Below are 14,046 nucleotides of genomic sequence, written 5' to 3' on the forward strand. Positions count from 1 at the left end.
TTTTAACTATACCAATGTCTTTCAGTTGAACACTCTCACTTGGATCATAATTGTTTCATGGGGCACATCTCTTGTTTCCTCTGTGTTGACAGATGTAATATACTTACTTAGCTTCCCTGCCATAGCCCATTACAAATTTTCCTGGCTTTGCCTATAATAGCCTTACATTTGTCTACACTAATCTTTTCCATTTTACAAACCTGTAGAAGCTTTTACAATCTGCTTTTACTTTTCTCCTTCCATATTACATACTCTCTTCCAATAGCAACTTTGATGTACTCCTTTGGTGCATTAAAAAAAACTTTCCAATTCTCAGGCTTTCAATTTATGTTTTTGCAACTTTATGAGTATCTTCATTTGAGCTAATACTAACTTTCACTTTCTTGTTAGTCATGTCTCCTTCAGTCTTCCTGTTGTGTATTTTTGCCTTAAGGGAATGCATGTTATTTTAAAAAGCAAGCATTACTTATTTGAATACTAGCCAGGACCTATCTACCATCAATCCTGTTAATGTATTTTTCCAATCCACCACAGCCAACTTCTTCCTCATACATTCATAATTCCCTTGTTCAGAAATAAGGCTCGAGTTTCAGAGTGAACTATATCTTTTTCAAACTTTCTGAAAAACTCCTATCCTTGTGTGGTTACTATTCTCTCAGGGTTCTTTCATAATAAGATTATTAATTATCCTTTTCTCATTGCATATTGCCAGATCGACAAAAGCCCTTGTGCGGTAGTTGAGCTCCTCGACAATTTGCTCCAGAGAACTATCCCAAACACATTCCAGGAATTAATTGTTCATGGAATTGGTGCCTGTTAGATTTATCCAATCTCTATGTGGATTGAAGTCACCCATGAATACTGCATTTCCCTCGCTGTATGTCTCTTTGCTTTCCTGATGTATACTGTGCTCTAGATTACCGTGACTGCTTGGTGGCCAATAAAGCAGTGCTACCAATGTTGCTTCTTATTGTTTTTAACTGTCACTGACACTAGACCTAGCACTCATTATCAGCATTACCCCATCTCTTTTTTACCCTTATGCTAAACTTCTATATATCTCATATACTCTTTAATATTCCTTATCCAATCTTAGTTATCTTGCAGCCATGTTTTCATTCGAGGAATTAAATCATTAGATTAGATTACTTACAGTGTGGAAACAGGCCCTTCGGCCCAACAAGTCCACACCGACCCGCCGAAGCGCAATCCACCCATACCCCTACCCCTACATATACCCCTTACCTAACACTACGGGCAATTTAGCATGGCCAATTCACCTGACCCGCACATCTTTGGACTGTGGGAGGAAACCGGAGCACCCGGAGGAAACCCACGCAGACACGGGGAGAACGTGCAAACTCCACACAGTCAGTCGCCTGAGGCGGGAATTGAACCCAGGTCCCTGGCGCTGTGAGGCAGCAGTGCTAACCACTGTGCCACCGTGCTACCCTTATCATATGCTTTTACTTCTCCTTGCACTATCTTGTGAATTCATTCTGATAGAGGGCTTCTGACTTTTGAACAGTATACTGTAATTTGACTCGGCAAAAGTGAGGTCTGCAGATGCTGGAGATTAGAGTCAAGATTAGAGTGGTGCTGTACAAGCACAGCAGGTCAGGCAGCATCCGAGGAGCAGGAAAATCGATGTTGCCCGAAATGTCGATTTTCCTGCTCCTCGGATGCTGCCTGACCTGCTGTGCTTTTCCAGCACCACTCCAATCTTCACTGAGTCATTCTAGGATTTATTTCTGCTGCTCTCCATTTACATTTACAGCTTTTCTACTTCCCATAATCAGTTCTGCTGTTAGTCCTTCTTAGGATCCCATCCCTTGATGAGCAAGTTTAAACCCTCTCCAAAAGCATTAGCAAATCTACCTGCAATGATAGGAGTCCCAGTCCTGCTAAGATGTAACACTCCTCCTTTTACAGGTCTCACCCACCGCAGGAGTGGCACGGTGGCTCTGAGGTTAGCACTGCAGCCTCACAGCACCAGGGTCCCAGGTTCAATTCCAGCCTCAGGTGATTATCTGTGTGGAGTTTGCATATTCTCCCCATGTCTGCGCAGGTTTCCTCCCACAGTCCAAAGATGTACAGGTCAGGTGAATTGGCTGTGGTAAATTGCCTGTAGTGTTAGGTGCATTAGTCAGAGGGAAATGCATCCAGGTGGGTTACTCTTTGTGTGGGTGGCACAGTGGTTAGCACTGCTGCCTCACAGCTCCAGAGACCTGGGTTCAATTCTCGCCTCAGGTGACTGTCTGTGTGGAGTTTGCACATTCTCCCTGTGTCTGCGTGGGTTTCCTCCGTGTGCTCCGGTTTCCTCCCACAGTCCAAAAATGTGCAGGTTAGGTGAATTGGCCATGCTAAATTGCCCGTAGTGTTAGGTGAAGGGGTAAATGTAGGGGAATGAGTTTGGGTGGGTTGCGCTTCGGCGGGTCAGTGAGGACTTGTTGGGCCGAAGGGCCTGTTTCCACACTGTAAGTAATCTAATCTAACTCATTCAAAGACCAAGAAATCCTAGACACCATTTTTTTCCACCCATGTATTCTCTTTCATGATCTTCCTATTTCTACACTCACCATGATACTTGACAGCAACTTTGAGGTCATTGGTTAAAGATCCTTGTTTCAGTCTCTTGTCGAGGTCCCTAAATTCTACTTTCAGGACCTCATCCTACTTTTTATCGATATCCTTGTGCCAATGTTAAAAATCACACAACACCAGGTTATAGTGCAACAGGTTTAATTGAAAGCACGAGCTTTCAGAGTGCCGCTCCTTCATCACACAACCACCTGAACCATCACCCTCACCTCAATCACGAATGGAAAACTGGTGAGTGAGTGAGATAGATGCAAGTGATTTCCGTATTCTTTGCTTGATCATTCTAGACTACAGTCATTCATTCCTTTTCTGCCCATTTGACATTAATCTACTTTGCTAATCGTGGGTTCCATGTAGTTCTGAGTTTGCCAAATACATCATGGTGACTTCTGTTAAAAAGTCCTGAGCTTCCAGTTGTCTGTCACTTTAACCCACCACCCTGTTCCCTGGCCAATTTCTCTGTCTCAGGCTTGTTGCAGTGCTCCAGCGAAGCTCAGGACAAGCAGCAAGAACAGCATCTCATTTTCCACTTTGGAATTCTACAGCCTTCTGGACTCAATATCAAGTTCAACAATTTTAGGAGTTGAGGCACCTTCTCCAATGTCTGTACCTCAACTCCCAAACACCAGGCCTTATTGTCACATGGTTTGCTGTTACACACTACCTACTGTCAGTCACTAATCATTCCCATTAGCAGCTATTCAATCTCCCAGGCTGACTATTTATCCAGTCATAGAATCATAGAACCTCTACACTGTGGAAACAGGCCCTTTGGCCCAACCAGTCCATGCCGACCCTCCAAAGAATATCCCACCCAAACCCATTCCCCTACGTTTACCCCTAACCTATACAACCCTGAACACTATGGGCAATTTAGCATGGTCAATCCAGCTAACCTGCGTGCCTTTGGATTGTGGGAAGAATGCTAATACTGCATTTACATTCTTAGCTACCAACTGAAGTTGCATAAGAGAATCATGAACTCAGACACCCAAGTCCCTTTGTGCTTTAGATTACTGAAACCTTTCCCCATTTTGAAATTAGCATATGACCAAAAGACATAGGGACAAAAATTAGTCCATTCGGCCCATTGAGTCTGCTCTGTCATTCAATCATGGCTGATAAGTTTCTCAAGCCCATTCTCCTGCTTTCTCCCTGTCACTCTTGATCCCCTTGATACTCAAGAATCTATCGATCTCAGTCTTCAATGTAGACAATGACATGGCCTCCACAGACTTCCCTGGCAGTGAGTTCCATAGATTCACCACAGTCTGGCTGAAGAAGTTTCCCCTTATCTCCTTTCTGAAAGGTCTTCCCTTTACTCTAAGGCTGTGCGCTCAGATCCGAGTCTCTCCTACCAATGGTAACACCTTCCCAACATCCACTCCATCCAGGCCGTTCAGTATTCTTTATGTTTCAATTAGATCCCTCCTCATTCTCCTAAACTCCACTGAGTTTAAACCCAGAGTCCTCAAACATTCCCCATATGTTACGCTTTTCAATCCGGGACCATTCTTGAGAACCTCCTCTGAACACACTCCAGGGCCAGTACATCCTTTCTAAGATATGGGGCCCAAAACAGCACATAATACTCCAAATGTGGTCTGACTAGAGCTTTGTAGAGCCTCAGAAGTACATCACTGTTTTTATATTCAAGTCCTTTCAAAATAAATGCCTTATTAAGTATAGACACAACCTGCAAGTTTATATCGAGATAATCCTGGACTAGAATTCCCAAGTCTCTTTGCATTTCAGATTTCTGAATTTTTTCCCATTTTTAAATAGTCCATGCCTCTATTCTCACACTTTCCCAGGTTGTACTCCATCCACCACTTTTTTGTTCACTCTCCTAACCTGTCCAAATCCTTCTGCAGCCTCCCCACCTCCTTAACGCTATCTGTCCCTCTCTTTTGTGTCATCTGCAAACTTAGCCCTCAGTTCTTTAATCTAGATCATTAATATATAAAGTGAAAAGTTGTGGACCCAACACAGAGCCTTGCAGAACACCACTTGTCACTGGCTGCCATCCTGAGAACGACCCTTTTATCCCCACTCTCTGTTTTCTGCAGTCAGCCAAGCCTCTACCATTGCCAGCGCCTTGCCTTTGACACCATGGGCCCTTATCTTACTCAGTAGCTACAGTTCTCCTTACCAAAGTCAATAATGTCATATTTCCCACATTGTATTCCATTTGCTACTTCTTTGCCCATTCTCCTAGCATGACCAAACCCTTCTGCAGCCCATCTCCTTCCTCAACACTACCTGTCCCTCCACCCATCTTTGTGTCATCTGCAAACTTTGCAACAATGTCCTCTGCTCCTTTGACAGATCATTACTATACAACACAAATAGCTGTGGTCCCAACAGTGACCACTGCAGTACTCTACTAGTCACTGGCTGTTAACGTGAAAAAGACCCCTTTATTCCTACTCTCTAACTTCTGCCAGTCAGCCATTCCCCTACCCATGCCAGTACCCTACCCCTAAAATCATGAGCTCTTACTTAGCAGCCTCCCATATAGTGCTTTGTCAAAGGCCTCTGGAAATCCAAATAGATCTCATCTGGAGTGGCACGGTGGTTCAGTGGCTCAGTGGTTAGCACTGCTGCCGCACAGCACCAGGGACCTAGACTCAATTCCAGCCTTGGGTGATTGTCTGTGTGGAGTTTGCACATTCTAAAATCTAACCAATGACTGTGGTCAGGCAAACTGGCCTGTAGATTCCTGTCTTCTGCCTCTCTCCTAATTTTCCCAGGCCACCTGCACTCTCAAACCCCCCCCCCCCCCCCATGAATATTGTAATGGTGCCTTCCTTATATGTCTTTTCTATCTCCTGACTACTGCAAGGAGGCCTGTACATAACTCGCATCAGGGTGTTTATTCTTTTGTGGTTTCTCAACTCTACCCACAAAGATTCTCCACCTCCTGACTCTGTCACTTGTTGCTGTTGATTTGATTTCATATCTTATTAGCAAGGCAACCCTCTGCCTGTCTCCCTGTCCTTTCGAGAGGACATATATTCTTGGACATTTCGTTTCCAGCTCTGAATCTCTTGCAGCCATGTCTCTGTGACACCCACACCATCACACCCACCAATTTCACTCTGCACTGAGAGCTCATTAACCTTGTTCTGTACACTGCGTGCATTTAAGAGCAACACCCTCAGTCTTGAACTGACGCCGCCCCCTTCTCATAATTGTCCCTTTATTAGTGAGACCATCTACAATGAGCAAATCTTGAAGCACAGCGATAAAAGCTGAAGAGATCATAAATTGTGATCTCAGCTACACATGAGAGTATAGCATGGACAAGCCAAAGTGGTTACATACCGGCCTGTTTTACCTCTAAAGCTCATGGTCAGGGGCGGCAAGGTGGCTCAGTGGTTAGCACTGCTAACTCACAGCGTCAGGGACCCGGGTTCTATTCCAGCCTCGGGTGACTGTCTGTGTGGAGTTTGCACATTCTCCCCGTGGGTTTCCACCGGGTGCTCTGATTTCCTCCCATAATCCAAAGATATGCAGGTCAGGTGAATTGGCTGTGCTAAATTGCCCATTGTGTTAGTCTGGAGTGAATATGGGTGGGGGAATGGGTCTGGGTGGGTTACTCTTCGGAGGGTCTGTGTAAACTCGCTGGGCCAAAGGGCCTGTTTCCATACTGTAGGAAATCTAATCAGGAAGACTGCTCATGTGAGTGTTTGAAGTTGCTCACTTTGGGATGTATATTCCCTGACCCCACAGATTTTCTCAGAGGGAGTTAGGGCCTCAAAAACCAGGTTCTGTTATTTGCGCAGCATTTAACCTAAATGGAAGATATTGTAATGGAGACTGATATTATAAACATCACTCACACACGAATCAAAAGCACATTTTTTATCACTGGACCAATCATGCTTTATTGCGACAGGAACAATTAAGACATGACAGACCCTAAACACATTGAGACCTGAAATAGTCACAGTTATTAGGATTTTACAAATATCTTGTAAATCTGTTAAGGCCTCAGTTGGTATATTGGGTTGAAATGAACCGCAATTTAAGGAGAATGTCAAGGCCTTGGAGATGGTGCAGAGGAGAGTTACTTGAATACTAGGCGGGACTTCAGTTACATTGAGAGAGTGAAGGAGCTTAGAGAAGGATTTGAACAGATTCAATAAAAGCATTTAACATTCCAAAGGGTTCCAGCACAGTAAATACAGGGGAGCAATTTTACACTATTCCAATTAAATGTCAGGCAAATGGAAAATCGCTCATACATCTACATGTGCATGGAATAGTGGTGATGGTCGCTGCTGCAGCTGGTGGTGCTGGCAGTGATGGTGGTTCGCTCAGTTGGTTGGATAGCTGGTGTGTGATTGAGTGATGCCAGCTCCTGCAGGTTTGAGTCTTGTTCTGGCTGAGTTCACCATGAAGAGCCCCTCAAAATTGCCCCTCTCATAGAGTCACACAGCACGGAAACAGACCCTTCGGTCCATCATATCAATGCTCACCAGGTTTCCTAAACTGAACTCATCCCCGTTTGCCTACATTTATGCCTCTACACCTTTCTGATTCATGTACCTGTCTAAATATCTTTTAAATGTTGTGACTGTATCTGCATCTACCACTTCCTCTGGCAGCTCATTCCATGTACAAACCACCCTCTGTTTAAAAAAGATAACTTCTCAAGTCCCTTTTAAATCTTTTGCCTCTCACCTTAAAAATATGCGCTCCATCACCCATTGTCTTTCCTTCATGAGAGTGTAGCCTATGGATGTCCCTCTGGTATTACAGCAACTTTCATTTCATTTCATTAGCGTGAAATTTATGACTAGCATGCCATTCCCACTGCCGAATATCTCGACCTTCACAGTACCAGACTATAGGTAGGCCATTTAGGACTGAGATGAGGAGATGTCTCTTCACCCAGAGAGTGGTGAGTTTGTTGAGCTCTTTGCTGCAGGAAGTGGTTAACGCTAGAACTTTGAATGTTTTGAAGGAGTTAGATAAAGATGATCGGTCTAAAGAGTATGGGGAGAAACAGGAACAGGGTGCTGAGATGAGAATCCCTACAGTATGGAAACAGGCCCTTCAGCCCAACAAGTCCACAGTGATCCTCTGAAAAGCAACCCACCCAGACCCATTTCCCTACCCTGTATTTACCCCTGACTAATGCACCTAGCCTACACATTCCCGAACACCATGGGCAATTTAGCACGGCCAATTCACCTGACCTGCACATCTTTGGATTGTGGGAGGAAACCAGAGCACCCAGTAGAAACCTACACAGACACGCAGGGAATGTGCAAACTCCACACAGACTCTTGCCCAAGGTTGGAATCAAATCCAGGTCCCTGGCACTGTGAGGCAGCAGTGCTAACCACTGAGCCACTGTGCTGCCCCTGAGTCAGGCAACCTGCCATGCTCATTCTGCAGCTGGCCCCAAGGGCTGAATGGCCTGCTCCTGCTGCTGTTTTCTATGTTTTTATGTAGTTGGGCAATGAAAATATAAAATTGGCTCATTAAGCATTACATGAGTAAGGGCCAAAACTAGAACACATTGTGGCCATGCAGATGCTCCTGGTTTCCTATTGCTGGTTCCATTGTTAACAAGACCAGAAGATACAGGAGCCGAATTAGGCCATTTGGCCCATTAAATCTGCTCCACTATTCGATCATGGCAGATATGTTTCTTAACCCCATTTCCCGGCCTTCTCCCTATAACCCATGATCCCATTTATTGTACTTCATAGTGCCTCACCACTGGCAGCTTTGCCTATAGCTGCCTTGGCTCGAAACCCTAGGAAACCCCTCCATAACCTTGCCACCTCACTCTTACTTTAAGTAAACTCTTGACCAGGTTTCTGGCCACCTGTTCCATTAACTCCTTTCGTAACCAATTCCAAAATCTTTTATGACTGGGTCTAGAGACCAGTTCTGGTCTATATAAACCTGGAGAGGGTTCAGAAGGGATTTACCAGAATGTTGCTGGGTGTGGAAGGTCTGAGTTATAGAGAGAGAAGTTGACAGGCTGGGACCTTTCTGGAATGTGTAAGGTTGAGAGGTGAACTGATAGGAGTTTATAAAATAATGAGAGGTAGAGATAGAGTTAAAGGTAGTTGTTTTTTTCCTAGGATGGGGGATTTCAAGACTAAGAGGCATATTTTTAAGATGAGAGGAAATAGATTTAAAAAAGACATGGGGGGCAAATTCTTTTACACAGAGGGTGGTTAGCATGTGGAATGAACACGCTGATGAAGGGGTGGATGCAAGCACAATTATGTTTAAAAGACATCTAGATAAGTACATGAATAAGAAAAGATTAGAAGGATATGGGCCAGTTTGGGACTTATGTCTGCTTCTGTCCATATGAGTCTAAGAGTTGTCACTGTTGCTTTGCATCACTTACAGTCATTGGACACCAGAAATGAGAACAATTTCTCATTCATAATACAGTAAAACTGTTCAAATACTTCACCAAGCAAGTCTTTATCCTTCAGCAGGTGAATAAACTGATTGATCCCCAAAATAATGTTGACCAAAGAGTCCGGGCCCTCTGAATGAGTTAACACAGCTCCCTTCATAGTAACATAGTCTGGCCTAGTGTTTATGGGTTCATCAATATTCCATGATGTGTTGATCCCCTTTATTCCCAATTTGCTGTTGGTAGATTTCTTTTTTTTTGTAATTCCAAGTCTGTTGAATAATACATTTAATAAGAAAATCTATTTTTCGAACTATCGGCTCCTAGACACCTGAGCAACAGATTATCCAGTGATACTCCGTGAGAGTGTTGTCAGCCTGACAAAAGCATATCATTTTGATGAATCTAATGGTTAGAAAGGAGTTTTCAATGTGCCCTAAGCAACGGGGCTTATTATTACAACCTAAAGGTCACCATCAAACAGTCTGTCATAACAGAAAACAAAATAATAACAATCTGGTGGGAAAGGCAATCTATAATGACAGCAGCAGTGTTCCCAAACCATTATGTAAATGCTGATAAGTGCAATTGGAAGCCATTACGGTCAACAAAAAATCATGACACAGCCTCTAGATCACAGAATCCCTACAGTATGGAAGCAGGCCATTCTGCCCATTGTATCCACACCAACCCTTCGAAAAGCATCCCACCCAGACCCACTCTATTCTTTTAACCCTACATTTCCCATGGCTAACCCACCTGGCCTGCACATTCCTGGACACTATGGGCAATTTAGCTATGGTCAATCCACCTAAACTGCACATCTTTGGACTGTGGGAGGAAACTGGAGCACCTGGAAAATGTGAAAACTCCACAAAGACAGTCGCCCGAGGGTGAAATCAAATCCAGATCCCTGGCGCTATGAGGCAGCAGCGCTAACCACTGAATCACTGTGTCTATTTTTTTTAAAGCATAATATTGTCAATTAAATAGAAGCACTAAATAAATACATTCCTTGACAAATTATTTTCCTTAACTACTTTTAAGGATCAGTCACTATGCAAGCTCCTCAGTTTCACTCTCTGTGTTAAGCTGTGCTATTCCCAGTCTGCACACGCTATCCTGTATCACCACCTCTCCAGGGAGACACCTCACTTCATTGATTTGTTGGTTTACAATGTCTCTGCTGGTGAAGCAGTTAACCAAACAACTCTATAGAGTGTGTTGTACTAAACTTAAATCCAAACATAAATAGAATCTTGTCAAAAACCAACTAAATATTTTCCATCTCGCTCCCTCAAATCATTCAACACCTATATTCCCCTTATTTCCTTCCCCAACTCTGAACCCAAAACCCAATTTCTCCCTGAAAGCACTGAAGATGGCAATGGAGTGATTGTAAGGAGGTTGGTCACCTGGACCTCATAGAATATGAGTTCCCTGATTGGGGCTGATAATCTGGTCCAATCAGGGACTGACATAAAAGGATGAATGTCAGGGATATTGATGCTCTGAATGCCTGATTCAGTGAAAGGCAATTAAAAAAGATGTATTTGTAAAAAAAAGAGTAAATGGTGATGGGATGCTGGCCTCTTAGTATTCAATATTCTTGCATAATTATTATTTCATTATGACTATTCTCTGACTGACAGCATTTTTGGCAAGACAGACAATTCCTAATCATGCTGAAATGTTAGAGGTCGTCCTGCTGATTGACATGACGGAGTGACACAAAAGTCCACGTCAAAGGGATATTTAAGAATGTTATGTGGACAGGACACTGAATGGAGGTGCTCAAAATTATGATGGGATTTGATTTAAGAACTAAGAGGGAACTGTTTCTATTGACTGGTGACTTGCCAACCAATGGGTACGGTTTTATGACAATTGTCAAAAGCACTGGATGGAAAGATGAGCAATTTAATCTTTCCATGAAATGAGTTGTCAACACTCCAAAATGTACTGCTTGAAAGGGTATTGGGAACTGAAACTTCAAAAAAGAGAATGGTAAAATTTGAAAAAAATAATTTTGGACTCCTGGGGGAAATAACAAGATAAAAGGGACTCAACAGATAGCTCTTTGAAAGAGGGCCGAGAGGCTGAGTGTCCTCCTCCTCCTGTGCAGTTATAAGGATGTGCCCTGTCATAGTGCTCTTTCTCCTGTGTCCCCCAGGAACCTGTAAGTGTCGGGCAGAGGAGAGAGATGCTGAGCATCTCCAGCATTTTTATTTCAGATTTGAGATATGGAGCGAAAATAGGAATGGAGTACGGAAATTGCACGATCAGCCATGATCATATGGAATGGTGGTGCAGGCTTATAGAGTCATAGAGATGTACAGCATGGAAACAGACCCTTCGGTCCAACCCGTCCATGCCGACCAGATATCCCAACCCAATCTAGTCCCACCTGCCAGCACCCGGCCCATATCCCTCCAAACCCTTCCTTTTCATAAAGCCATCCAAATGCCTCTTAAATGTTGCAATTGTACCAGCCTTCACCACATCCTCTGGCAGCTCATTCCACACACGTACCACCCTCTGTGTGAAAAAGTTGCCCCTTAGGTCTCTTTTATATTTTTCCCCTCTCACCCTAAACCAATGCCCTCTAGTTGTGGACTCCCCCACCCCAGGGAAAAGACTTTGTCTATTTACCCTATCCATGCCCCTCATAATTTTGTAAACCTCTGTAAGGTCACCCCTCAGCTTCTGACGCTCCAGGGAAAACAGCCCCAGCCTATTCAGCCTCTCCTATTGCTCAAATCCTCCAACCCTGGCAACCTCCTTTAAATCTTTTCCGAACCCTTTCAAGTTTCACAACATCTTTCCGATAGGAAAGAGACCAGAATTGCACACAATATTCCAACAGTGGCCTAACCAATGTCCTGCACAGCTGCAACATGGCCTCCCAACCCCTGCACTCCATATTCTGACCAATAAAGGATAGAAGGGCTGAATGGCTTATTCCTGCGCCTATGTTCTATTTTTCCATCTCCAGCAGCTGCAATATTTTGCTTTTATTTGGGTATATTCCCAGCATGGGGTGTATAGATGTAATCCCCTCCCCCCCAACATCATCACTGACCTGTGTAGACAAACCTCCCTGGTGCTCCTTTACAGAACTGCTTCGATTTGTAGGACAGCGTAACTTCCACCACTCCTGGGATGTGCCGTGGGGGTGTCTGCACTCGGATGGCATGAGGCGTGATCAGCTGGCCCGGAAACAGAGAGAAAAATAAATCCAAGATTCACGACAAACCTTCCAACGGACTCAAGAAAGCACAAGGTGAGTTTATTGCGTTCTCAATGGACAGACGTGCAGAAAATTAAGGGGAGATCTTTGAAACCGTTACGGCTCTTGATAAGAGTGTACCAGGAGAAAACATTCTCAGGAGTGCTCTAGAAACCATTAAGAGTGTTCTCCTGATATTTTCACCAACATTCACCCTGTTACCAATAAAATCATCCCAACTATCTATTCAGTTCCTGTTTGAGAAGCCTTAATGTGTGCAATTTCATGGTTTGATCTGACTGCAGAGGATTTCACTTCAGTTTTCCAAACTTTTATACTCTCGCTGTTTCTGTTTACTTCTGAATTATGAAGAATTCAAAGGAGAAACAGAATCTTCCTCTCTCTCTGTTAAGATCACTCACATATTTGCTGCGAATCTAACATTTGCTATGAGCTGCTGTTTTCTCTCATATGTGCAGGTTTCTTTTATCTTTTACATTTACTCTCTCCAGGGGCAGCTACTGGACTCTGGACGCCCTCTGCTATCCTGCACTGAAGGCGATGATATAATCACAGTCAAGTCCAATTCTATTCCCACCAAGATATTGAACACATGCATGTTCTGGTAGAAAGGGGGAGTGGATCAATACAGGGACAGAGACAGAGAGCCCCTATACCCTCACCAACCCCGATGTTGTAAGAGAGATTACATTGAGGATGTTTTCCCTCGAGCAGAGAAAGCTGAAACGGGCAGGGACATGATAGAGGTGTACGAAATTATGAAGAGCATTGAGATCATAGATAGGGAGAACATTTTCCTCTGAGTAGAGGGTAGACAGTGGCTCAGTGGTTAGCACTGCTGCCTCACAGCACCAGGGACCCGAGTTTGATTCTAGCCTCAGGCAACTGTCTGTGTGGAGTTTTCACATTCTCCCCATGTCTGCATGGGTTTCCTCCCACAATCCAACAATGTGCAGGTTAGGTGGATTGACCATGCTAAATTGCCCATAGGTTAGGTGGGTAAGCCATGGGAAATTTAGGGCTCCAGGTATTGGGCGGGTCAGGAGTGTGTAGGTTAGATGCATTAGTCAAGGAAAATGGGTCTTGGGACTACACATCGAAGGATCAGTGTGGACTTGCTGGGACAAATGGCCTGTTTCCACACTGTAGGGATTCTACAATATTATTACTATCCCGGGGCATTGCTATAAGGTAAGGAGCGAGAGGTTTAGAGGAGATTGGAGGAAACAATGTTTTCACTCAGAGGGTGGTGGGTATGTACCTGAAAAGCTGGGAGAGGTGGGAACTCCTTAAGACATTTAAGTGGTGTTTGGGTCAGCACTTCAAACACCAAGGCTATGGGTCAAATGCTGGAAACAACGTTGCATTAGAACAGACAAGTGCTTGATGACCAGAATAAACATGGTGGGCCAAACAGCCTTTCTCCATGCTGCAAAATCATTGTGCCTCCAGATTAACTCAGTCAACGCCAGCAGGGGCTTCGGACAGCAAGTGACTTGGGACCAAAACACCAGAACCTCGAGGTCTCTTCGTCTCAACGTGAGGCCAAATCATGGGTCGTCGACAAAAGAAGATGTCGGTTTTTTTCCCTGAGGGTATGGGTGTAATAACAAAAGGCAGCTGAGCAAAACCACCCAGACAGCTACTGAAGGGAAGCAATGTCAAAGAAAGGAGGAGAGTCACCATCAACTAATCCCGTTCCTCCCAATCTGACCATCACTGAGGGAGTAGACTCCAAGGGGCGAGACTGAGAAACAAATAAATGATCAAACTGGGCTGGCTTACAAGCTCAGCATGC

General features: G+C 44.1%; 1 protein-coding gene across 10 annotated transcripts in view; it reads right to left on the reverse strand.

Moving 5' to 3' along the window:
- LOC132824232 (transcription factor COE3-like) overlaps nt 1-14,046 on the reverse strand; it is a 516,826-nt gene that overhangs the window by 141,551 nt on the left and 361,229 nt on the right. For all 10 annotated transcript variants that reach the window (XM_060839322.1, XM_060838666.1, XM_060839181.1 and 7 more), the window contains exon 10: nt 12,081-12,207. In XM_060839322.1, the coding sequence (XP_060695305.1) occupies nt 12,081-12,207 (127 nt within the window). The remainder of the gene's footprint in view (nt 1-12,080; nt 12,208-14,046) is intronic.

Source organism: Hemiscyllium ocellatum, chromosome 1 (assembly GCF_020745735.1).
Source record: "Hemiscyllium ocellatum isolate sHemOce1 chromosome 1, sHemOce1.pat.X.cur, whole genome shotgun sequence".
Lineage (NCBI taxonomy): Eukaryota > Metazoa > Chordata > Chondrichthyes > Orectolobiformes > Hemiscylliidae > Hemiscyllium > Hemiscyllium ocellatum.